General features: G+C 41.1%; 1 protein-coding gene across 1 annotated transcript; it reads left to right on the top strand.

Moving 5' to 3' along the window:
* The first annotated feature begins 13,927 nt into the window (after positions 1 to 13,927).
* LOC130033105 (mitochondrial ornithine transporter 2-like) lies at positions 13,928 to 14,833 on the top strand. The gene has a single exon (XM_056124804.1). The coding sequence runs from the start codon at positions 13,928 to 13,930 to the stop codon at positions 14,831 to 14,833; it is 906 nt and encodes a 301-aa protein (XP_055980779.1).
* Positions 14,834 to 26,165: the final 11,332 nt, after the last annotated feature.

Below are 26,165 nucleotides of genomic sequence, written 5' to 3'. Positions count from 1 at the left end.
GAATGTTAAGTTTCCAATTCACCTGCTTCATTGGAGATCAAGAAACCCTAGGTATAGACCATTCCTAAAATCCACCAAGGTTTGTACATAAAGGTTTGTTTTTTATCTTTTTCTATTAAAGCCCTTGACTGATATGCTTAAAATATTAGGAAGAGCAAAGTCAGAGCTATTGAATAATGCTCATTGGTTTGGATTTGTTGTATTTGTAAATATTTTCAGCTTAATTCCTGTGATGAATAAATAACTGAGCTGAGCTCAGTTAAAGTTGCTCATAAGGAAACTTACTGCACTGTATCACTGTAGCACTGTCCTCTCGTTGTTCATTGATTTGCTTGAGTGGGCAACAGCAATGTCTCCATTTTGAGACTTGTTACTGTTTTTGGCATATCGAATATGCCACGGGGAGCTTGCCAGGCTCTGCCATGTGGACGGGTTGCTCTCGGTAGCTTGCCGGGCTCTCTGAGAGGGACGGAGGAATTGAACCCGGGTTGGCCGCGTGCAAGGCAAACGTCCTACTCACCATGCTATCGCTCCAGCAAGGAAACTTACCACTCCAGCAAGGAAACTTACCACTATAGTTTTATATTTCAGAATTTTAAAACATTTTCATATCCCTAAACTTTCTACACACTAAAAATTCTAATGCATCACCAAAGATAAAAATTAAAATGGAATTACTTGCAATTAATTTCTGAGATTGGTTTATAATGAGAAATTTTAATCTGAAGATCCTAGCCTCATGAGTCATTTAAAGCCCATTTTAATTTTGTGTTTGGCAGGAAATGGCAGTGATGAATTACTAAACAAAATCAATTTTCCAGACCTGTCAACTCTAATCATATAGGGTAATATCTAGAGCCTCATAAGATTAGTTTCTTTTTTACATTAGTTATTTCTCTTTGCTGAACTGTTCATAATTTTAAGGTTTCAGAACAGATCGTCTAGATTTAATAAAGGTTTTCCCCATTATTCCAAGGTGAACAAATAATGAGACAAATTTTCTTGGTTTTGATAACTTTAGGGCTTAACTACTGGCCCTAAGGAATCACCCCTAATGATGCTTGGGGGGACTATGGGTGGTGATGGGGATAGAACCCAGGTCAACTCCCATGGGACAAATTATCTTAATACATTAGGGTAGAAGATAGCATTCTTTTTCAGTCCACCTGGTTTTGTGTTTCATTTAAGAGATTTTTTAACACTTGAAAAGCTTCCATCATATTTGGCTTTATAGTGGATCTTTTTATCTGAATTTTTATGAAACACCTTAGTTTCATTAATATTAGGCAGTGTAACATATAACAGAATAGTGCCTTAATTATTTCCATTTCTGTGTTTAGCTTTATGCTAATTCTTAATTGTTTTTCTTTTGAGCTTCAGATTTAGTATACATATGTTTTGTTTTGTTTTTGGACCAGAGCTGATGCTGCCCAGGGCTTACTCCTTGCTCTGTGCTAAGGGATCACTCCTGGCTGGACTCAGGGAGCCAGTTGGGGTGCCAGGGATCAAAGTTTGGTCTGCCACATGCAAGGCAAGTGCCCTACTTGCTGTACTGTTGCTCCAGATTTGGTATATTTATTTATTGGGGTTTTTTTTTGTTTTTTTTGGTTTTTTTTGGCTCTTTGGGTCACACTCAGGGGAATTCTCTGGGGTTGCTTCTGGCTCTGCACTCAGGAATTACTCCAGGCAGTGCTTGGGGGATTATATAGGATGCTGGGGATTGAACCCAGGTAGCTGCATGCAAGGCAAACTCCCTACCCACCCGCTGTACTATTAATCTGGCCCCAGATTTAACATATTTAGATTCTTATATTTAACTGTTTTATAAATACCCTTAAGACAACCTAACTTTGAATGGAACTTGGCATTTCTTCCTATCCTTGAAAATCTGGTTTTACTCCTGATGTGTGACTCAGTGAAACAAAATGGGTCTTACAACCCATCCGAATTGGGTGGTAGTTACTTAAAAATTAGTAACTTAACCCTAACTTCTGCCCACTCCCCTTCACTTTTGATTTGGTTGCTTCTTAAACCACTTACTTCCATATCTACTGGTAGTGTGGTGTTGCAATTCATCCCTCTACCCACCCTTTAAAAAAAATCTCTTGCCTGAAATGACTGCAGCTTCCTAGTATATCTGAATGTATATATACATTTCTTTACCATCCAAAGTAGTTACTGACCTGCCACCAAAATGATACAATTTTAAGATGATCATTTCACTCCTCTGCCTACAAGCCTTAAGTGGTATGTCTTTAGTTTCAAGGTTAAAGTTCTGTTGTTTTGTATGCTATGTGTTATTAGTTTTAAGTGTTGTGGATTGAACCCAGGGTCTTAAAATTGCAAGGCAAGCACTCTACTACAGGGCTACTTTCCCAACCCCAAATATCTATTTCTTAAGCTGATATATAGGATTATCTGTCTCATTTGCTCTTATAGTCTTGCCTCAGTACATCTCACTGTTTAATACATATAGTATTTATATTACACACTTTATTTTTGGTTTGTTTTTGTTATAGTGTCATACCCAGAGTTTACTTCTGACTTGGACCTTAGAATCTTTTTCACAAGCTTTTCATTGCACCAAAAAGACTTTTTTGGTCCCTTTTTGCCTTAGTCCTACTCACCTCTGAGTTCTCAACCTAAATAACACTAACTTCAACAAGGTTCTCTCTCTGTCTGTCTGTCTCTTTCTCTGTCTCTGTCTGTCTCTCTCTTTTTTTCTGCTTAGGTGCTCAGAATTTATCTTTTGAAACTGAAAATATCCTTCAAGAACGATTCTTCTGTCTTTTTCTGGTGTGTGAGTATGTGTGTATGTGTGTGTAGTGTGGGTATAATTTGCGATGCTCAGGGTTTACTTTTGGCTCTGCATTCAGGATTTGGGGGGCCATATGGATGCCTGGGATCAAACCTGGGTCACCTACATGCAAGGCAGGTGCCCTAACAACTGTACTATCTCTTCAACCTGAGATGTGATTGTTTTAATCAGCACATATTTGCTGGGTTTTTGTGATTTTTTTTTCATAGTTTTATTCATTTACCTATTGCTGGTCATTTAGTTTCATTTTTAATTCACTGTTACACTGATGCTTTTTCATAATTTTATTCACTCTCCTATTGCTGGTCACTTCCATTTTCAGTTCACTGTTACATAGAATGCTGTGATAAACATGTTTTTTTACCTACTTTTTGCTTGCTCTTCATGAAGAAGGTAAATAGGATCTTAGTTTTGGGGAGATTGGGGGACCACACCTGGCATTGCTGAGGGCTTACTTACAACTCTGTACTCAGGTCACTTCTGGTGATGCTTGGGGGACCCTAAACAGTGAGGTCCTCTAACCAGGATTGGCTGTATCCAAGAGAAGCATTCTAACCCCTGTGCTATTTCTCCAGCCCCTAAGTAGGATCTTTATAGTTCATATCAAATGTCGTAAAGCCTGATACTCAGATTTGAAGATCAAATGTTATTAAGGTGGGATATATGTACAAATTATGGGAATTCATGTCTTAAAGAGCTAAGTCTTTAATCTTTTATTTTCCAGTAAGGATTCTATATGAAAACACAGACTCAGAAGATTGCTCATCACATAGCAACTATACTAGACTGCTTATTTTTGCAGTGCTGGAGATCAAACTTAGGGCCTGGCACATGCAAAGCAAGTGCTCTACCACTGAGTTATATCCCTGCCCTGGATTTCTGTCTACCTTGACTTCTCTTTTCCATTCCTGAACCTCATATATGGAAGTATATACTATCCCACTTAACTGTGGCATAGAATGGGATTCTATCCCCCTCACCCTACAGAGGCAGTTTTTGTATTAATTCATCAATTAATTAAGGTTTTGAGGCCACATTTGGTGGTGCTCAGGGCTTACTTCTGGCTCTGCACTTGGGGGTTACTCCTGGAAGACACAGGCAACTATGTGGTGTTCTGAGGATTGAACCGGGGTCAGCCATGTGAATGGCAAGTGCCTTACCTATTGTACTGTCTCTCCAGCCCCAACAGAGATGTTTTCAAACACCTGTAGTTCCCTTTCCCCTCAGATATTTTTATGGCTGGATTGTTTGTCATTATGGCCTAAGCTCAAACCTTTTTTTTTTTTTTTTGCCTTTTGGGTCACACCCGGTGATGCACAGGGGTTACTCCTGGCTCTTCAGTCAGGAATTACTCCTTTCGGTGCTCAGGGGGCCATATGGGATGCTAGGAATAGAACCCAGGTTGGCTGCGTACAAGGCAAATGCCCTACCTGCTGTGCTATTGCTCCAGCCCCTCAAACCTCTTTTTCTAGTAACATTTTGTGGGCTCTTAATCCAGTTTTATGGACACTGGTCTCTATCTCTACTGTGAGTGCCAAGTATGAAAGTTCAGTGGATGTATAGACCATTTCTCTTTGTGCTCTTATGATTACTGGTTTGGTATTAAGGTATTAAGGTATTAAGGGGAGTGATAGCCTATGGAATGTTTTCCTTCAGTAAAGCTTTACCTGAAGGCAGGGAGGGATGTGACTCAATGGTGGAGCACTTTTCCTTTATGTGGGAGACCCTCAGTTCAGTTCCTGGCACTGCCAAAAAATAAACAAGTTATACTTAATAAGACTGGACATTTACATTTATCTTATGGTTAGAGATATGTAAGTTTTTCCCAGATCTACAAGTTTTAGTTTTATATCTCATGTCAGAATGACAGGAAAGAAATTTTATTCTTCTTTTAAATTATTCTGTAAGGTCAGCTGAAATAGCTCTTTTTGTTCTAATTTTATAAAAATGAACATTGCTTTCCAGTTACTGTTTTCAGAGAATATGCCTGCATACTAGGTTCCAAGTATTCCTGAATTATACTGATTCTGAGAGATGTCTGCTTTTATAAAAAAAATCTTGGGGCTGGAGCAATAATATAGTGGGTTGGGCGCTTGTCTTGTAAGTGGCTGGCCTGGATTTGATCCCTGGAATCCCATATAGTCTGCCAGAAATGATCCCTGAGTGCAGAGCCACGAGTTAACCGAGCACCATTGTGGGTAGCTCCCCTCACACCCCAAATCAAACAAACAGAAAACCCTACACAGTAAATTGCTACTAAGATTTTGAGTAACAGCATAGTAAAGTTTCACTGGATTTTGAATAGATTAATCAAAATTTAAAAGACCTTGACTTTTTTCACCATACAGTCTCACAATTCATGATGTTTTTGAAGCTGATAACCTGCTATCTAACCTCATAAAGTGCATTCTGCATTCAGAGGCATTACTGGAAGTCTGTCCTGAGATATGTCTACTCTGAGAATACTTGGTTATTAATTATGAGAAAGATTTGTCACATTTCAGATAATAAAGCTGATCACAACAAGTTTATTATAGCTCAATCATTTCAATTTTTAAGCTTCCTCAAATTCCTCTATTATCTTGAATTCAGCTTTCTTTTGGTGTGTGTGGGGTGTCTACACCCAGTGGTGATCAGGGTACTCAGAGTTTACTTCTGGCTCTGTATTCAGATATCATTCCTGGAAGTGCTCAGTTGTACTATATGGAGTACCAGGGATTGAACCCTGTTAGCTGCAGAAAGCACCCTGCCTGCTGTACTATTGCTCTATTCTCCCTTTCCCTTCATTTTTTCTTTCTTTTTTTTGTGGATTCAACTTCTTTCCCACTAATCTCCTGGATCTTGATTTTTATTACTAGCAGAAACATGAATAAGGTAGCATATTTGTTTATAATTTTTTTTTCACCCAGAATGTTAACAATTCCTACAGTATCTTATTATTTCTGCTTGTGAAACAAGCACTGGAAAATGTTTAGATGTCTCTTGCTTCTTGATGAACAATCAGCTAAGTTATGAATATAGAGTAAGTTATGGCACTAAATACAAAATGGAAAGAAAATACAGTTCATTATTGAAAGGCATGTACAACTATAACATCTATAACATTGTTCTCTTGCTTCCTGTTCTCTGTTCTCACAGAGTTGAACTTTAAAGAATAGAAGTGAATTAATTTCTGTGATATTTTTTCATCTATTAAAGGAAACTCTCATGTTCCCTTCCTTTTGTTTTATTTGGTTTCTGTCTTTTGGGCCATACCCAGTGATGCTCAGGGGTTACTCCTGGCTCTGCACTCAGGAATCACTCCTGTCAGTGCTCAGGGGGACCATATAGGATGCTGGGGACTGAACCTGGGTTGGCCATGTGCGAGACAACTTCCTCTTGATGTACTATATCTCTCCAGCCCCACCCTTTGTGTTTTTATAATATTTTATACTGTTATTTATTTTCTTATATAGCTAAGAAGATGTATTACTAATAGAAAAAGTAATTTTTCATAGATTCTTACAACTAGGTTACCTTTTTAAAAATTTGTTGAATTTTTTTGAATTTAGTTTTCTATATGTCCTCAGTGATCATTCTTCATATTTACCTGAAGTGATAGCACAGTAGTAGGGCATTTGCCTTGCACAAAGCTGGCCTGGCCGAGCTAGGTTCAATTCCTCCACTCCTCTCGGAGAGCCTGGCAAACTATCTCGCCCGCACAGTAAAGCCTGGCAAGCTACCTGTGAGGTATTCAATATGCCAAACACAGTAACAACAAGTCTCACGATGGAGATGTTACTGGGCCCGCTCGAGCAAATCAATGAACAATGGGAGGACAGTGACAGTGACAGTGATCTGAATTCTGGGAATGATCATTTCATGAAAATCCTCTTCCACATTCTGTGCACAGTGCCCCTTAGATCTTTTCCCCACTTTAATTCTCTTAAGTACTGTAGTACCTAGCTTCCAAGATGGCTCCCATTGAGTCTTACCTCCTGGTATTGTTTTCTAGATAGTCTGAGTTAGAATATCATGAGTATCCAATAAGATTTTGTAGTAATAATGTTATGTGACATCAGAGGCTAGGTCATAAAAGACTAGTGACTTTTTCCTTGTCTCTCTGGATCACTCTGGGAGAAATCAGTCACAATGGGGACATGCCAACAATATGATGAAGAGGGCCAAGTGATGACAAGTTGATTTCTGCCAGCAAACTTGGTAGTCCTGTGAGCCACCTTGGAATTATTCTCCAGCTTTAGTCAACTGACTGGAATGCCATTAGCAATCCTAATATAATATAGGCAGAAATATCCAGTTAAGTCAATCCTGAATTCCTCATCTATAGAGGTTGAGATACAAATGGCTGTTACTACTTTGCATTACTTCATTTTCGGTGATTTTTTAAAAAATGTAACAAGTCGATCATTGTATAACTGAAACCCAAACACAAAAATTTGTAAGTCTACAACTGTACCTCATGGTGTTTCACTAATAAAAATTAAAAAAAAAATGTAACGTAGGGGCTGGAGCAACAGCGGGTAGGGCATTTGCCTTGCATGCAGCCAACCCAGGTTTGATTCCCAGCATCCCATATGGTCCCCTGAGCACCACCAGGGGTAATTCCTGAGTGCAGAGCCAAGAGTAACCCCTGTGCATCACCAGGTATGGCTCAAAAAGCGTGTACACGCGCGCGCACACACACACACACACACACACACACACACACAATGTAGCAGTAAATAGCCAATGCAAATTTTTAATACCTAAAAAGTGAGGTGTTACTATTAACACCTAAAATATGGTATTGAAATTAGGACTTCAGATTGACAAAAACTGCTCTACAGTTTCAGACCCACAGATATTGTATGATATAATAGATGTTTATTGTTTATACAACTAATTTTTGTTGTTGTTGTTTTGGGGCCACACCCAAGAGCATTTGGGGGCTACTCCTATTTCTTGCCAGGTGGGGCTACTCCTATTTCTTACTGATAAGGGGGAAGGTCACTTCTAGAAGTGCTCAGGGAACCATGTAGTGCTAGGAATCAAACCAGGCCTCCAGCATGCCATGCATATGCTCAGTCCATTGAGCTATCTCTCAATTAGTGTATGTAAAAAGGTATAATTAACATTTAAAGATAAATACATGTTTCAATTTTTTAACATAATTTCAAATATTAGAGTTGATAGGCAAGAGCTTTCAGATTTTTTTTAAAAGAGCTTTCAACTTTTAAATTTAAGAGATGATATTTGATGTTAGTGTCAGCTGAAAGGATTTTTGTGTTCTTGATCAGGAAAATGAACTATGAAGAAAACAATGCTTAAAAATCTGGCAGTATGGGGCTGGAGCAATAGTTTATTGTGTAGGGCACTTGTCTTATACATGGCCAACTCAGGTTCAATCTCTGAGACCTCATAAGGTTCCCCAAACTCGCCAGGAGTGATACCGGAACTCCGATCTAGAAATAAGTCCTGAGTACCAGCAAAAAAGCTGGCAGTCTGTGTACAACAGGAATTGTAATCCAAGGAGATTCAGTGTTGAGCAATTGGCCAATATGGCTGTTCATAGAGCTAAAGTAGATGAAGCAGCAGCCAGTCTTACCCATTTCTTTACATAGAAAATAAAAGATGTAAAATATTTTATAAATACCCTGAGATAGCTAATGCTTTTTTTAGTAAGTAATTTTAATTCTGTATTTTAACTCTTGAAAGAGATAGTAATACAAACAGTTTTATAAAGTATGACACTGGGCGAAACTGGAAGAAACCTGAATGCCCAAGAACAGATGACTGGTTAAAGAAACTTTGGTACATCTACACAATGGAGTACTATGTAGCTCTTAGAAAAGATGAAGTCATGAAATTTACATACAAGTGGTACAATATGGAAAGTATCATGCTAAGCGAAATGAGTCAGAAAGAGAGGGATAGACATAGAAAGATTGCATTCATCTGGGGGATATAAAGTAACAAAGTATGAGATTAATACCCAAGAATAGCTGAGATCAGCACCAGGAGGATTACTCCATAACTTAGAGGCCAGCCGGGTATCCTAGAGGAAAGGGCTGTTCAGATAGAGAAGGGAGCACCAAATAAAGGATGTTTGGAGGATCCTCCCAGGAGGGGAGATGCATGTAGAAAGTAGACTATGGACTGAACATGTTTGCCACTCAATGCCTCTTTTGCAGACCACAACACCCAAAAGGAGAGAGAGAACACAGGGGATTGCCCTGACACAGAGACAGGGGGGATGGGGGGATGGGGGTGGGAGGGATATTATCCATGGTGGTGGAAAATGGGCACTGGTGGAGGGATGGGTATCTGATCATTGTATAATTGAAACCAAAGCACAAAAAATTGTAAATCTACAACTTTAAAAAAAATAAAATAAAATAAAGGGAAAAAAAAAAGACAAAAAAAAAAAAAGAAAAAAAAAGTATGACACTGGGCACAGAATGTCTTTGACTTTCTTTTGTTTATTACAAATATAATATCCTAAAACAAAAAAAAACCAAAACAAAAAAACAAATATAATATCCTATGAGATCTCTAAATCAGAGATAAATGTAAAGTTAGTTGTTCATTCCAACTTGAATTCAGTATTTGTAGACTTCATTAGGACACTATAAAGTTAAATTTCTAGTTTCTTTTTTTACCCTCCTGCCTTTGTAATGGGATGGAGCGATAGCGCAGTGGGTATGGCATTTGCCTTGCATGTGTCCGACCTGGGTTCGATTCCTCTGTCCTTATCGAAGAGCCTGGCAAGCTACCGAGAGTATCCCGCCCACACGGCAGAGCCTGACAAGCTCCCTGTGGCGTATTCGATATGCCAAAAACAGTAAGAAGTCTCACAATGGAGATGTTACTGGTGCCCACTCTAGCAAATTGATGAACAATGGGAGAACAGTGCTACAGTGCTACAGGGCCTTTGTAATTTCTAGTTTCTATTAGATGACAGTAGTAAAGTAGATGGCTCAATATACTCTTTTTTTTTTTTCTTTTTGCATCACAATCAGTGATGCACAGGGATTACTCCTGGCTCTGCACTCAGGAACTACCCCTGGTGGTGCTCAGGGGACCCTATGGGATGCTGGGAATCGAACCTGGGTTGGCTGCATGCAAGGCAAATGCCCTACCTGCTATGCTATTGCTCCAGCCTCAATATATACTCTCTTTTAAGTACATTTTGTGTAGCAATGTAGTGCTAACACAATGTCTTAAACATAGTCAGTTTTTATTAATTTGTGCCTTTTATGGTTTAAGTGCATGTTAAACCAAAAATAAGATTACCATACCAATCTTGAAAATGGCTAATGCAAGTAGAGTTACAACTACACAGTACAATTTTTTTAATTGTTTGTAGTAAAATATGGAGCTCCAGGTATAATTCCTGAGATGATTATTAATGTGGTTTCTCCAAAACATATAACTGAACTTAATGCAAAAGTAGGTGATAATTCATGAGTTTCCTACATCTTATGTTTTTGTTTGGGTGGCCTCCCAAACAGTGACTGGGATAAAATCTGGGATCCTCTGCAAAATCAGGCATATACTGCAGTCCTTTGAGCTATCTTACTGGCCCCTTCTTTGTATTTATTAAAAAAATATAAAACAGCCATATCTAATTTAAAATCAGTCATTAAAATATTGAGTGCATGTCTTAAATAATTTGGTCAGGGCTCACAGAAGATATTGAAATGCCCTTTTTGTTTGTTAGAAGTGAAAGAGAAATATTGAATGATATCATTATGAGGTGTATGTTTGTATGTATAATAGCACCAAAAAAAGGTAGATGACCTTTAATCTTTTTGTTTTGTTTTTTCTGTTTTGGGATCACACCTGGCAGTACTCAAGGACTGACTTCTGGTTCCGTCCACAGGAATCACTCCTGGTGGGCTTGAGGGATCATATAGGATGCCAGGGATTGAACTTGGGTCAGCTGCATGCAAGGCAAGCGCCTTATCCATTGTTTTATGGCCCCTAATTTTAAAGTTAACAAATAAACCTTCCTTGTCTTTCATGAGGGTGTTATCAAAATAATTTTTAAAAGATCCCTATATTGGCCTTTAAGGATAGTATAGTAGGTAAAGTGCTTGCCTTGAATGTTGCTTACGTAGGTTTGACCTGCAGCACCCCCTATGCTCCCTGAGGTCCAGCCAGGACTGATTCTTTAGCACAGATCCAAGAGTAAACCTTGAGTGTTGCCAGCTGTTCCCCCCCTCCCGCCAAAAAAAAATTCCTATGTAACATGAAGGATTTAAAAATATTATTTTTTCTAGTTAAAAATGGTAGATTGTTCTCAATACCTCTTTTCTTTATTAAAAAGCCCGTGGTTAAGTTTGGAACCTAAATAACCCAAACATCTGGCCATTCTCCAAACAAAATTCCAGGTCACTATCCACTACAAAAGAATCTACTTGCTCATAAACTCTTATCTTTGTACAATCTGCTTTTTAGCAACTCGCTTTTAAATACTAAATAAACCACCAAAGAAAATCAAACAAGAAAAGCTTTCTGAAGGAAAGAATGACTTCAGCACACTTTCTGTCCCTCTCCACCATTTGGCATTTACCCTAAAATAGTGGCTAGGTCTTTAGAATGAAACCTTTGGGAGGGGGGGTGTGACAGTACAGTGAGTAAGGGACTTACCTTGCACAAGTTTGACCCAGGTTGATTTCCAGCATTCCATGTGGTTCATCATGTACTCCCAAGGTGTAATTTCTGAGTGCAGAGCCAGGGGTAACTCCTGAGCATTGCCCGGTGTGGTCCCCAAACAAAACAAAACAAAACAAAACAAAACAAAACAAAACAAAAAGGATGTAAATCTTTGGGGGAATTGTTTCAACACAGTTATGAGCATCTAGATGGAAAAAATATGTCCCCACAATAGTATCCTGAAAATACCAAACCTCATCCCAGCTGCATCTTACCATGCAAACTATTGTCACAGGTACTTGGAGCTGTGCAGGGCTATAGGGTTCCTGCAGACAAGAGCCTGGAAACTTAGTGAGCCTGGAGCGCTGGAGCCACACAGCTCTTTTCTATCATGTTTCTTAGTGGTATATAAATAGCAACTCACCAGCTTGATAGCAAAGTGCCATGTCCTGGCTCTTTAAATAATGATTGTGTCCTACAGACTCTCCAAGCTCATGCTCATATCTTTGGTGCCACAAAATAACCTTTCCCGTGTTCTAACAGCTTTAAGGCATTTCCCTGAGACCTCAGAAGAGTGACCAACTGGACCCAGATCAGGACTTTGGGGTGGCACCTCTGCAGAGTTACACTCTTTTTTTTTTTTTTTGAACTCGGTCAGTAGTTTACTGTGAAATCCAGCTCAAATTCTTTGTCTGGATTTAACTATGGATCTGTTTCTTGGCACCAGTGAAATGTCCTTTATCACAGACTGGAAACAACCAGTGTTGATATGTTAGGGATTTAAGAAAAGGGACCCTCATTTGTTGTGAGTGGGACTGTCCAGTTTCTGGGAAAAACAATATAGAGATTTCTTGAAAAAGTCAAAACAAAAATGTATATGAACAACTTTGTAAATCACGGTGTTTTTAATAAAAATTAATTTTTAAATAAAAAAACAGCTACCAAATGATCCATTGACTCCATTTCTTGGTGTTATATCTCAGAACACAAAACCTTTAGTTTTTAAGTTTCTCATTCAATTCCAGTTGTGGAAATCAGAATAAAACACACTACAGCTAGGGCTGGAATAATAATATAGTGGATAGGATGCTTGCCTTGCACACAGCTGACCAGGGTTCAATCCCTGGCATCTCATATGGTCCTCCGAGCACTAGTAGGAATAATTCCCGAGTGCAAATCCAGGAGTAATTCCTGAAATTGCCAGGCGTGGCAATAAGTGAATAGGGTCCTGCAAAATCAAATTTATTTATATTGTACTGCTTCAGAATAGGATGTAATTTTGGGAGAATAACTTCACACGTAAGGATGTGTAAAATTCCCCCTACCTCATGATACCCTCAACAGTGACACTTCTATCCTGTCCTCTCATCCTCTGCCCCTTTCTGTTATTTTATTTTGGGCCACCCAGCAATGCTAAGGGGTTACCCCAGGCTGTGTGCTCAGGAATCACTCCTGGTGGTGCTCGAGAACCATAGAGGAAGCTGGGGATTGAACCTGGGTGGATTGCATCCATGGCAAGAAGAGCTACACTCTTGACGTAATGACAGTGAAATGTTTTCTGATTAAATGAAGCCATCAATAATGTAGGACCTACCTCTTCCCCTCCCTTGAATATTTGTCTTCCCTATTCCAAACCGGTCCCTCTTTGACTCTGAGATCGACCTCCTGGGAGCATCTTCAATTCTTGCTAGTAAGAAATGGGGTGAACATCAGTATTTTTCCTCATTGGTGGCATAGTAGTGGCTAGAGACTTTGGCCGTAAGTGCACAGTTTAGCTTTTAATAGATATATTTCAATCCATGAAAAACTATAGTCCATGAGTATAATCTGTGAAAGTTTAAGGCTGGGGATATGACTCAAAGGTAGAGCACACACATTGTATATGTGACAAACCCTGGTTTGCTCTCTGTGCACACACAAAAAGATAAAATGTGTATAAAAGACAAATATGTTAAAAACTATATAATACATAGATGAAAGAGAAAATATGTCTAAATATAAATATATAATAAAAACATGAATATAGACTGGAGTGATTGTATAGCGGGTAGGACGCTTACCTTGCACACAGCAGCCCCCTCCCCATCACAGTCCTCCGTCCCCCCTCCCCGTCAATCCCGGCACCCCATATAATTTCCAGAGCCCTCCAGGAGTGATCCCTGAGTGTACATATCGGGTGTACCCCCACCCCTAAAATAGATACTTAGTCTGCCTTTAGCGCTAGGTTGGCGGTGGAGCAGGCGCAGAGCGGTTTCTGCTGGCGGTTTCAACACGTGACCCAGGCGCGCCGGAGAGCCGCGTGCGAGGTCACTTGGGGGTGGGGTGTGTGTGTTATTTTAGTGGCCTGGAGGACGGCGGGTAAAGTGGCTTCTGTTGGAAGTAATTGAGAGCCGAGAGTAGACTGTGTGTGAAACTTCGGTCCTCAAATCCAGAAAGTTACCATCCCCCACCCCAGCAGACGAGGGGATGAACATGAAGTCCAATCCGGTGATTCAAGCCACCATAGACTTCACATCAGGGGCCATCGGAGGGACAGCTTGTGTCCTGACTGGGCAACCCTTCGACACCATAAAAGTTAAGATGCAGACGTTCCCCAACCTGTATAAGGGCTTCATCGACTGCTGCCTGAAGACGTACTCTCAAGTGGGCTTTGGGGGCTTCTACAGGGGGACCAGCCCGGCACTGATGGCATATGTTGCCGAGAACGCAGCCCTCTTTATGACCTATGGCTTCTGTCAACAGTTTGTGAGGAATGTGGCTGGACTGGACAGGCATACAAAGCTGAGTGATTTGCAGTCTGCAACTGCTGGTTCCCTTGCTTCTACCTTTGCTGCGCTGGTACTGTGTCCCACGGAGCTTGTGAAGTGCCGGCTACAGGCCATGTATGAAATGGAGTTGTCAGGGAAGATAGCAAAAAGCCACAGCACCGTTTGGACCATGGTGAAGACTATCTTTAGAAAAGAGGGTCTCATGGGCTTCTACCATGGATTCTCTAGTACTTTGCTCCAAGAAGTACCGGGATATTTCTTTTTCTTTGGGGGTTATGAGCTCAGCCGATCGTTTTTTGCCTCAGGGACACCAAAAGATGAACTCGGCCCTGTCTATTTGATGATAAGTGGTGGGTTTGCTGGAGTTTGTCTTTGGATTGTTGTATACCCAGTGGATTGTATTAAGTCCAGAATTCAGGTTCTTTCCATGTCTGGGAAACAGGCAGGATTTATCAGAACTCTCTTAAGTATTGTGAGAAATGAAGGAGCAGCAACCCTATATTCTGGAATGAAAGCTACTATGATTCGAGCAGTTCCTGCCAATGCGATGCTAATTTTGGCCTATGAATATAGCAGGAAGATGATGATGAGCCAGTTTGAAGCAGAATAAAGTGTCTTTGTAAACTGTTTCCAAGTACACACCATTTAGGACTCTAGTTTATCTTATTATTTCTTGGAATACTGGACCAGTAAGGAATGCCTCCTCCTCTTTTTTGGATAGAAGTGCATAGTAGGTAGTCCTTAGGACTTATTCCTGGTGCTGAGCTCAGATATTAGACCTGGAAGTGATCTGGGGACCTTATGTGGTGCCAGGAATACAACTGGAATGGGTTGCATGCAAGGCAAACATCTTAAATCCTGTATTAGCTTTATTATATTTCTGTCCCCTGGAATTATTTTTTAGAGTTTTGCTTTTTGTCTTTTAGCCTAAAGTTTTTTTGGGGACACACCCAAATTTTCAGGAGCTACTCTGAGCTCTGTGTTTGGGGTTCCCTCCTAGGGGGACTTGGGGGCCATACGGTACCAGAATTAAACCTGAGTCTTCTGCTTGGAAAGCATTGTAATCTAGCCTATTGAGTCATCTTTCCAGCTTTAGTCTTAAAATTTATGGAGAAATATTTATTTTATTTGATATAATTCTGCCCATGTTGTATTGGCATGAAAAAGTTGCTGATCTTTTCCATGTGATCTGTAAAGAGTGACTTCATGGACCTACATATCTAATCTAAAAGGTTAATTATAATTACATCAGGACTTTTGATTAAACCTGGATATGTATGTGCAATTTGATAGTGTTATAAGAGGAGGTTTGATTCCACATTTCTTCCACTAGAACTTAGTTAACCATATTTCATGAAGATACTTATGGTTGCCTAACCCATTCCAGAAGTAGGGTCTCTTTAAAACCCAGTTAGTATGCACACACTATAAGGTAATACTAGTGCAGAGGTTGGGGGTGGTGGGGGTATTAGAGCTACACCTAGCAGTGCTTCTGTGCTCAGAAGTGACCTATTGTAGTGCTTGGGTACCATATGTGGTGCTGAGGATCAAACCAGGTCTGCCGCATACAAAGCAAGTAGAATACTTCCTGTATGGATTCTCTGACTTCTTCTGCCAGGCAATTTAAAGTTTGGTGCTGGAAAATAAAAATACTGATTTAGATTTTTAAGATGACAATATTCCTGGATAATGGTGTGGCTTCAATATTCTTGAATTAAAAGTCTCAAAGTATGCTTGCTGTATTTTCTCAAGATACTCTATTCTTGGGTCAGAAAGATAGCACAGAAGGTAAAGCAATTGTCTTGCATGTTGTTGCATCAGTCATGACTCTGGTTTGAATCCCCCTGCTTCAAATCCCTGGCACTGCATACGGTCCTTTGAGCACCACCATGAATGTCCCCTGAGCACTGCCGGGTATGATTGAAAACTCTCCACCCCCCAAAAGATTCTGTACTCTTAGTGTCTTCCATTTTCACGGTCACGGTCCTCCCGTTATTCATCCATTTGCTGGAGCAGGCCCAATAATGTCTCCATCGTGAGACTTGTTGTTACTGTGTTGGGCATATTGAATATGTCCCGGGTAGCTTGCCAGGCTTTGCAGAGCGGGTGAGATACTCTCGGTAGCTTGCCGGGCTTTCTGAGAGGAGCGGAGGAATCAAACCCGGCTCGGCCAGGCCAGCTGCGCACAAGGCAAATGCCCTACCGCTGTGGTATTGCTCCAGCCCTTTTCATTTTCATGGGGAGTTAATATTCCACTCTCTTAGTTTTGGTGCAGAGCAGTTGTTTCTCAACTATCTTCCTTGTTTTCTTCCTGTGGCCCAGTTTCAAGCTATATGAGACCAGGGCCATTATCAGGCAGAGTTCCAGATCTGTAACCCCTGAGAGAAACTGACTCTCTGTTCTCTAACAAAGAGAAGTTTGTTTTGCCCAGCAACAGCTCCACCTGAGAATCTCATAGATCAGCCAATAAGAAACTGTTTCCACCATGGATTCTTACTCTTCACCAATGAACTCTCTTAGCACAGCATAGCCTCGCCCTGCCCCGCCCCAGCCCCGCCCCGACTTTCACAATATAAATAAACTCTCTTTCATTTTTTTGTCCTGGCAGTGTGGCTCGCTGTGGGATAACCACTCAGGTGCTGTGTCATACTTGATCAAATTCATTTTGCTTTTAAAATAACCAGCCGTTATTTTTTATCATCTATCAGCAGTAGCTTTCCCTTAAACAGTTCAGGACGTTTGGTGTTACTGGATATAGGCTACACCTTGAGAAGAAAAATGTCGCCAGTGGGTAAGACGTTTCGTAGAAAATTAAAGTCGTAGAAAAATTGAAACTTGCTCGTTCTGTGACTGGGTAATAATGGTCACAGAGAGAGAATAATTTCTCCCACAAGGAAGTCTGCTTAAGAGTCTGTGTAGTATATTTCTACTTCAGCCTAAAGAGGCCCTCAGTTTCTGAGGCCCTCAGCAGCCAGAATAGACTTGGCCTTTGATGTTCAAATAATCTTTTTTGGCAGGGTTTATTTTGGGAACTTTTGGAGAAGTGACAGATTCTTCTTGGCTAGCTAGGTTCTTGGTGATGTGACCTCAAAAAAGCCTTTGGTGTCCTCAGCACCAACCCAGAATCTCCTAAGCCGGAGGGGGGGGGAGGGGCACACGGGCGGTGGGTTCCGACATCTGAGGCACGGGACAGGGCGGTGCATGCTCTTTACTTCGCTCTTCTCTGCTTCTGCTCTTCTGTTGGTCGACACTTTTGGCGTTGGGATCAGTTGGGAACTGATGCGTGAGGTGAGAGACTCCAGCAGAGCGTTTGGTTTCCCTAGGGGTCAATTCTGGGACTGATGCTAACTAGGCTAAAAGGCACCTTGGTTTCTGGGTTTTTGTTCCTTGAGAGAGGCTGGCAGACTGCGGAGATGATACTTTTCTGATATTTCTGTGCTTTCTGCTTTTACACAAATACTGACCACTTCCCACTCTTTTTAATCCGACTGGACTTCAGGTTCACAGAACTGGTGTATAAACTCATCATTTGCCTGTGCTGAATGTGCTTAATATTGACTTAGCTTATCTGATGTCACTTATGTATCTACACAAATAATAAGAATGGATAAACATTGTATCTCCACATAGAAGGACTGCACTCATTTGTGGAGTATAAAACAACATAACATGAGACTGATACCTAAGGGTAGTAGATACATGGGTCAGATAGACTGCTCCATAGCTGGAAGCCTGCTTCATTAGAAAAGGGGAGAAGGCAGCTGGAATAGAGAAGGGATCACTAAGAAATGATGGTTTGAGGAATTGGTCGGCATGGGAGATGTGTGCAGAAAGTAGAAAAAGGACCAAACATGATAACCGCTCAGTGTCTGTATTGCAAACCATAATGCCCAAAAGTAGAGAGAGAGTATGGGGAATATTATCTGCCATGGAGATGGGGAGGGTGGGAAAGGGGGGTATACCGGGGATATTGGTGGTGAGGAATGTGCACTGGTGGAGGGATGGGTGTTTGATCATTGTGTGATTATAACCTAAACATGAAAACTTGTAACTATCTCATGGTGATTCAATATAATTTTTAAAACAATGCCAGGTATTGGTAAATAAAAGGTAAAAGGTAAAGGCCCTCCCGTTGTTCGTCAATTTGCTCGAGCGGGCCCAGTAATGTCTCCATTGGAGACTTTGTTGTTACTGTGTTTGGCATATCAAATACGTCATGCGGAGCTTGCCAGGCTCTGCCGTGCGGGCGAGATACTCTTGGTAGCTTGCCAGGCTCTCTGAGAAGGGCAGAGGAATCAAACTCGGGTCGGCCATGTTGGCTGCGTGCAAGGCAAACGCCTTACCGCTGTGCTATGTACCACTAAATATATATCTGGTCTCATACCTCTCCTCACTCCATCAAATAATATAATTACATTGAATTTCGTGTGCATTGGTGTTAGCCCCTTGTGTGTAGGTGTGTGTATACTGGGTGTGTTTAGGACTTATTTCTGGCTTGGTGCTCAGGGATCACACCTGGCGGTGCTCAGGAACTATTATGTGGTAACAGGGTTTGAAATTGGGTCAGTTTAAAAAGCAAGCTCCTTACCCACTGTACTATCTCTCCAGCATATTCTTTTTGAATATGTGTCTATTGTATTATGTATTTGCCCCCTATCTATTTTTTTGTTTGTTTTAAATTTCACAGAACCAAGTGCTATGGATTATTTTGGTGTTTTTTCCCCCACATTAATGTTTATTGTGAAAGTATAAAAAATCTTGTGTTGTAGGTCACTAATTTTGATTGGTGCAAACTAGTCCATTGAAAAAATATTCCAGTTTATTAATTTGGTTGATGGGGATTTGGATTGGGCATGGCATCAGGGACTGAATCCCCAAGCCTTATGAATATAAAGCATGGGTTCCAGACCTTTGGCCTATATCCCTGATGTCTACATATGTTTCTTCTGTTCATGTATTTTAATTTAATTTAATTTTTGTTTACAATGATTTGTAGAGATTCGTTAATATATTATTGACATTTGTTGTGCTCACTTTGGCAAATACTCAGAGGTGAATAGGGTTTACTAATGGCTATGTGCTCAGGAATTAGTTCTAGCTGTGCTCAGAGGACTATATAGGGGTGCCAGGGATTAAATCCAGGCCATCTGTGTGCAAGGCAAATGCTCTACTCACTGTACTATCTCTCAAACCCCTCTGAAGGGAAAGCTTTTAACATTTCATAGTGTAGTTTGCCACAGATGTGTTCAAATATTTAAATACCAAGGCAATTTCCCTATGTTGTTATTATAAGGGTACTATTTTCCCTATATAAACAGAATTTTAATAAGTGCCTTTTCTACCTATAAAGACAATTATGATTTTTCTCCTTTAGTTTGTGTCAATGAATTATATTTGTTTTTAATTCTTTTCCTTTTTTGTGGAATAAGGGATTTAATCCAGAGCCTCAAGTATGCAAGGCAAGTGCTCTACCACTGAGCTACGTTGTCAGCTCCAGTTTTTCTTTCTTAATATCAGAAGTATGCTAAACAAACATGATTTTTAGAAGTGCTCTTTTTTTGGGGGTAGGGACAAGATCCAGTGATGATCAAGATTTACTCCTGGCTCTATGCTCTGGGATTATACGGGATGTTGGAGATCAAACCCTGAGTCAGCTCCATGCAAGACAAGTACTCTACCCACTGTACTATGGCTCTGGCCTCTCTCTCTCTCTCTCTCTCTCTCTCTCTCTCTCTCTCTCTCTCTCTCTCTCTCTCTTCCTCTCCTCTATTCTGTAGAAGTGTTTCTTTAAGTATTTTGTTTGTTTGTTTTGGGGTCGGGCTGGAGCAATAGCACAGTGGTAGGGCGTTTGCCTTACAAGTGGCCAACATGACTGTGACCCGAGTTCGATTCCTCCGCCCCTCTCGGAGAGCCCTGCAAGTGTCTCACCTGCACGGCAGAGCCTGGCAAGCTACCTGTGATGTATTCGATATGCCAAACACAGTAACAACAAGTCTCACGATGGAGACGTTACTGGGCCTGCTCAAGCAAATCGATGAACAATGGGAGGACCGACCGACCAACCGTTTTGGGGTCATACTCCGTAGTGCTCAGGGCTTATTACTCCTGATTCTACTCTTGGATCATTCCTGGTAGGACTCCAGGATCATATTGGATGCTGGAGATTGAATTGATTGGCTGCATGCTGAGCAAGTGCTTTACCCCCTGTTCTATCAAGCCAGCCCCAACTCTTCCTTGAATGTTTTGATAGTACTCATGGTAAAGCCAGCTTGTCCAGAAATTAAAATTATTTAATAGCTATATGGAGGTGCTGAACCAGTCGATCGTATTCCTCGTCAATGTTGTCAACAATGGCATCTTCCCATGTTGCCGCAATAGTACCAAAGAGTTCCCAGTTGGTGGTCATTCTGGGAGTTCTCTTTTTGAACTTTGCAGCCCTTTCTCCCCGCTCTGTGAAGTAGAATTTTGCACGAAGGAGACGGTGGTCCGATCCCGTTCAAAATTTTGGGACAACAGCGACATCAGTCAGGCAAAATCATCGATTGAATATGATGTGGTCTATTTCGTTGTGGAATCGTCCACCGGGAGACTCCCATGTCCATCGTTTAGATTCTGCCTTCTGGAACTGTGAGTTACCATGAATGGTCTTGGTCGACATGATGAACTCAGACAGTCTCTCACCCTGTTCGTTCCATTCTAGGCCATGGGTCCCGATGTGAAGTTCTTCAGCTGATCTTCTTGGTCCTATCTTGGCATTAAAATCACCCACAATGATCTTGTAGAAGGTGTGGTCTTCTTTATAGAACTTCTCTAGCTCCATGTAGAACTTCTCGATTTCTCTTTCATCATAATGAGATGTTGGTGCGTAGACAACGAAGATAGAAACTGCAGGCAGTGAGTCACATCTATTCAAATGTAAACGTCCGATTCGGGTTGTTAGGCATTCGAATGAATCAATGCTCTTGGCCAAGTTTGTGTTGACAAGGACACCGACGCCTCCAACACCTCTTTTATCGCATGTTCCGAGGAAAAATTCTTCTCCAGTGTCGAAAACGGCATGGTGAGATTCGTGCCTTCTTGTCTTGGTCAGACCAATGATGTCGTACTTGATCATTTGCGCTTGTACCATCAGGTCCTTGATGGATGCATCTGATGCTAGCGTATGTGCATTGAAAGTACAGACGATCATTTTTGTCTTCCTTCGTTGTGGCAGCCTACGTCGGCCTTGAGATTTTGTCGGCCTCTCCTTTCTCATCCTTCTCAGTGCTGCCATGTTGGTGAAGCCTTCAGGGTCAGGTGAATGAGACCAGTTGTAGTTACTGTTGTTGACAACATTGACGAGGAATACGATCGACTGGTTCAGCACTTCCATGAATGTGCGAGGAACGCCAAGAGAGAGATAGCCACAAAAAATCGCCTATCTTCGAAAACTCTTGAGCTAATTCGCCAGCGTGGTTTGGCGCATGCCTCAGGCAACCGCAAGCTAACGTCCGAGCTCGTAAAGCAGTGCAGAGATGCGATCAAGGAAGACCTCAAAGAGAGAAGAGCAGAAGTACTGGTAGATGCGGCAGAAGCCGGGAAAAGTATTCGTAATGCCCGCCTGTCCTTCGCCAACTACAAGACCAAGATGACTGCCCTCCGACGTCCTGATGGATCCATCACATCCTCCAGAACGGCAATGGAGAAGATTATCCATGACTTCTACTCAAATCTCTTCGATAGCCATGTCCACTTGCCGACATACCAAATTCCACAGGATGGATATGTCGTTCCCAATGTTCTCCCTTCCGAAATCCGACACGCCATTTCGTCGGTAAAGAAACAAACAGCACCCTGCCCAGACAAGGTCAGACCTGAACACCTGAAGAACCTGCCGTCAGTACTCATCAATACACTGGCTCGGCTCTTCACTCGCTACCTGTCTGAATGCAAGGTTCCGTCCCAATGGAAAACCAGCAGGACCGTACTACTGTTCAAGAAGGGAGACATCCATGACATTGGCAACTATCGCCCGATCTGCCTATTGTCTGTCATCTACAAGTTGTTCACTCGAGTCATCCTAAATAGGATTGGCAGAACACTAGATGAAGGACAACCATGCAAGCAAGCCGGGTTCCGCAAAGGATTCAGCACCATCGACCATATCCACACGATAACCAAGCTCATTGAGGTTTCTCGGGAGTTCAAGATGCCGCTCTGTTTAACGTTCATTGATTTACAGAAGGCCTTTGATTCTGTTGAGACGGAAGCGGTCATTGGAGCCCTAGCCAATCAGGGCATTCAAGCCCAATACATCAGGATCCTCCGTGAGCTGTATTGCGGATTCACTACCAGGATCTCACCATTCTACAAAGAAGTGATCATTGATGTCAAGAGAGGGGTGCGGCAAGGTGATACCATTTCACCGAAACTCTTCAGTGCCACCCTCGAGAACATCATGTGACGACTGGAATGGGAAGGAATGGGAGTGAAGATAGATGATCGGCAACTACACCACCTCCGCTTTGCTGATGACATTGTTTTAATAACACCAAACATCAGCCAAGTGGCACAAATGCTGGCCAACTTTGACCATGAGTGTGGAAAGGTAGGACTACAGCTGAATCTTATGAAGACAATGTTTATGAGAAACAGCCTTGTTCCTGACGCCCCATTCGCTCTCAATGGAAAGATCATCTCCGAATGCAACAGCTATGTGTACGTAGGTCGAGAGGTCAACATGACAAATGACCTGGCACCCGAGCTGCGCAGGAGGAAGAGAGCGGCTTGGAACGCCTTCAAGAACGTCGAAGAAATAGCTAAGAGGACGAAGAACCTCCGGCTCTGGGCACATCTCTTTGATTCCACTGTTCTTCCTGCATTAACATATGCCTCAGAGACCTGGGCCCTATGCAAACAAGATGAGAACGCTATTCAGGTCTCCCAAAGAAGAATAGAAAGAGCTATGCTTGGAATATCACGTTTCACTCAAATGAGAGAGAGAATCTGGAGTTCTGACATCCGTCGACGATCAAGAATCAGGGACGCTGTCTCATATGCCAAGGTGTCGAAAATCAGATGGGCTGGTCACGTAATGAGATTTAAAGACGACCGATGGACTAGATCTGTTACCGACTGGATTCCACAGGATGTCAAAAGACCGCGTGGCCGCCCACCTACCAGATGGTCAGACTTCTTTGTCAAGATCATGAACGATCGGTTTGAGGCCCTTCATGTTCCCGGAGCGAACAGATGCCATTGGGCTACACTAACACGCGACAGGGACAAATGGAGACATTACTGGCGCCCGCTCGAGCAAATCGACGACTAACGGGAAGTTAAGTGATTAAGTGATTAAGTGAATAGCTATATAGATTTCTAAATTTGGGAGGTAATTTTGATGAATCATATTGATTCATTTATATTTCTCTAAATTAGTTTAAATTTTATTATTTTTAGTTTATTGACATACACATGCATATATTTTATTATTACTCTCATTATCTGTATATAAAATATATTTACAATATTTAATTTGTTATTCCTCTTTCAATCTCTAGTTTTGTCTAATTTTGCCTTCTCTCTAATTTTCTTATCAGAATTTTTACCAGAATTTTGCCAAGTTAATTAACATTTTCATGAATCAACTTTCAGGTTTAAATGTTTTTCTTTCCCGTGTACTCATTTACTGCTTCATTAGTTTCTTCTCTTAATTATTTTCATCTTCTCTTAATTATTTCATTATTTGTTCTTATAAGCTTCTATTTTTCATTCTTGAACAGAATACTTAATCCTTAATCTGTAACAGCTTTTCTTCTTCTGATTTATTGTAGGCCAGGAACGTTTTCTAAGTACTGTTCAATTGCATTCTATATGCTTTGTTATATAATTAACTAATTGTATCAAAATAGTTTAGTTCAAAATAGCTTCTAATTTTAGTATCATGCTTTTGTTTTGTTTTGTTTTATTAGTGAAACACCATGAGGTACAGTTGTAGACTTACAAGTTGTTGTGCTTGGGTTTCAGTTATACAATGATAAAGTACCCATCCCACCACCAGTGCCCATTCTCCACCCTCACCAATCCCAGTATCCCTCCCACCCCCATCCCCCATCCCACCCTGCCTCTGTGGCAGGGCACTCCCTTTTGTTCTATCTCTCCTTTTGGGTGCTGTGGTCTGCATAATAGACATTGGGTGGCAATCATGTTTGGTCCATAGACTACTTTCAGCAGGCATCTCCCATCCTGGGCAGATCTTCCCAGCACCCTTTACTTGGTGCTCCCTTCTCTATCTGAGCTGCCTTTACCCCTAGAATGTGAAGCTGGCCTCTAAGCCATGGAGTGAACCATCTGGTATTTATCACAGCTGTTCTTGGGTGTTAGTCTCTTATTTTGTTACTTTATGTTACCCAGATGAATGCAATCTTTCTATGTCTGTCCCTCTTTCTGACTCATTTCGCTTACCATAATATTTTCCATGTAGTACCACTTGTATGTAAATTTCACGACTTCATCTTTTCTAACAGTTGCATAGTACTCCATTGTGTAGATGTATCAAATTTCTTTAACCAGTCATCTGTTCTCGGGCACTCAGGTTTTTTCCATATTCTGGCTATTGTAAAGAGTGCTGCAATGAACAAACAAGTGCAGCTATCACTTCGACTATACTTTTTAGCCTTTCCGGGGTATATTCCCAGGAGTGATATTGCTGGGTCAAATGGGAGCTCAATTTCTAATTTTTTGAGAGTCGTCCACACTGTTTTCCAAAAGGGTTGAACCAGTCGGCATTCCCACCAGCAGTGAAGGATTGTCCCTTTCTCGCCACATCTGCGCCCAAACAGGTTGCTTTTGCTCTTTTGAGTGTGGGCCAGTCTCAGTGGTGTGAAATGATATATCATTGTTGTTTTGATCTGCATCTACCTGATGATTAACGATGTAGAGCATTTTCTCATGTGCCTTTTAGCCATTCGAATTTCTTCTTTGATAAAGTCTCTGTTCATTTCATTGCCCCACTTTTTGATGGGGTTGGATGATTTCTTCTTGGGGAGTTCAACCAGTACTTTGTATATCCTTGATATCTACCCCTTGTCGGATGTGTATTTGGAGAATATCCTTTCCCATTCTGTAGATTGTCTTTGTATTTTGGTCACTGTTTCTTTTGAGGTGCAGTAGCTTCTTAGTTTAAGATAGTCCCATTTGTCTATCTCTGTTTTCACTTGCTTGGCCAGTGGCATGACATCTTTGAAGATGCCTTTAGCTTAAATGTCATGGAGGGTTTTGCCAACTTTGTCTTCAATGTACCTTATGGTTTCCGGTCTGATGTTGAGGTCTTTAATCCATTTTGATCTTACTTTTGTACATGGTGTTAGGCAGAGATCTAAGCCCAGTTTTTTGCATGTAGTCGTCCAGTTTTGCCAGCACCATTTGTTAAAAATGCTTTCCTTACTCCACTTCACACTTCTTGCCCCTTTATTAAAGATTAGATGATCATATGTTTGAAGGGAGATGTCAGTATATTCAACCCTGTTCCATAGGTCTGCAGCTCTGCCTTTGTTCCAGTACCATGATGTTTTAATTATTACTGCTTTGTAGTAGAGTTTGAGGTTCGGTAGGTTAATTCCTCCCATTTTCTTTTTCCCAAGAACTGCTTTAGCTATTCGAGGGGGTTTATTGTTCCATATAAATTTCAGGAGTGTTTGCTCCATTTCTTTGAAGAATGTCATGGGTATCCTAATAGGGATCTCATTGAATTTGTACAGTGCTTTGGGAAGTATTGCCATTTTGACAATATTAATACTCCCGATCCATGAACAGGGGATATTTTTCCATTTCCTTGCGTCCTCTTTTATTTCAAGATGCAGCGTTTTGTAGTTTTCTTTGTACAGATACTTTACTTCCTTAGTTAAACTAATTCCTAGATAGTTGATTTTCTGATGTACAATTGTGAATGGGATTGTTTTCTT

This window comes from Sorex fumeus, unplaced genomic scaffold (genome assembly GCF_029834395.1).
Source record: "Sorex fumeus unplaced genomic scaffold, SorFum_2.1 ptg000051l, whole genome shotgun sequence".
NCBI classification, from domain to species: domain Eukaryota; kingdom Metazoa; phylum Chordata; class Mammalia; order Eulipotyphla; family Soricidae; genus Sorex; species Sorex fumeus.
The sequence above is the reverse complement of the archived record's forward strand: the minus strand, read 5'-3'. Positions and strand labels throughout refer to the sequence as shown.

Coding starts and splice junctions, on each gene's coding strand:
- LOC130033105 (XM_056124804.1), top strand. CDS start 13,928: ATGAAGTCCAATCCGGTGATTCAAGCCACCATAGACTTCACATCAGGG.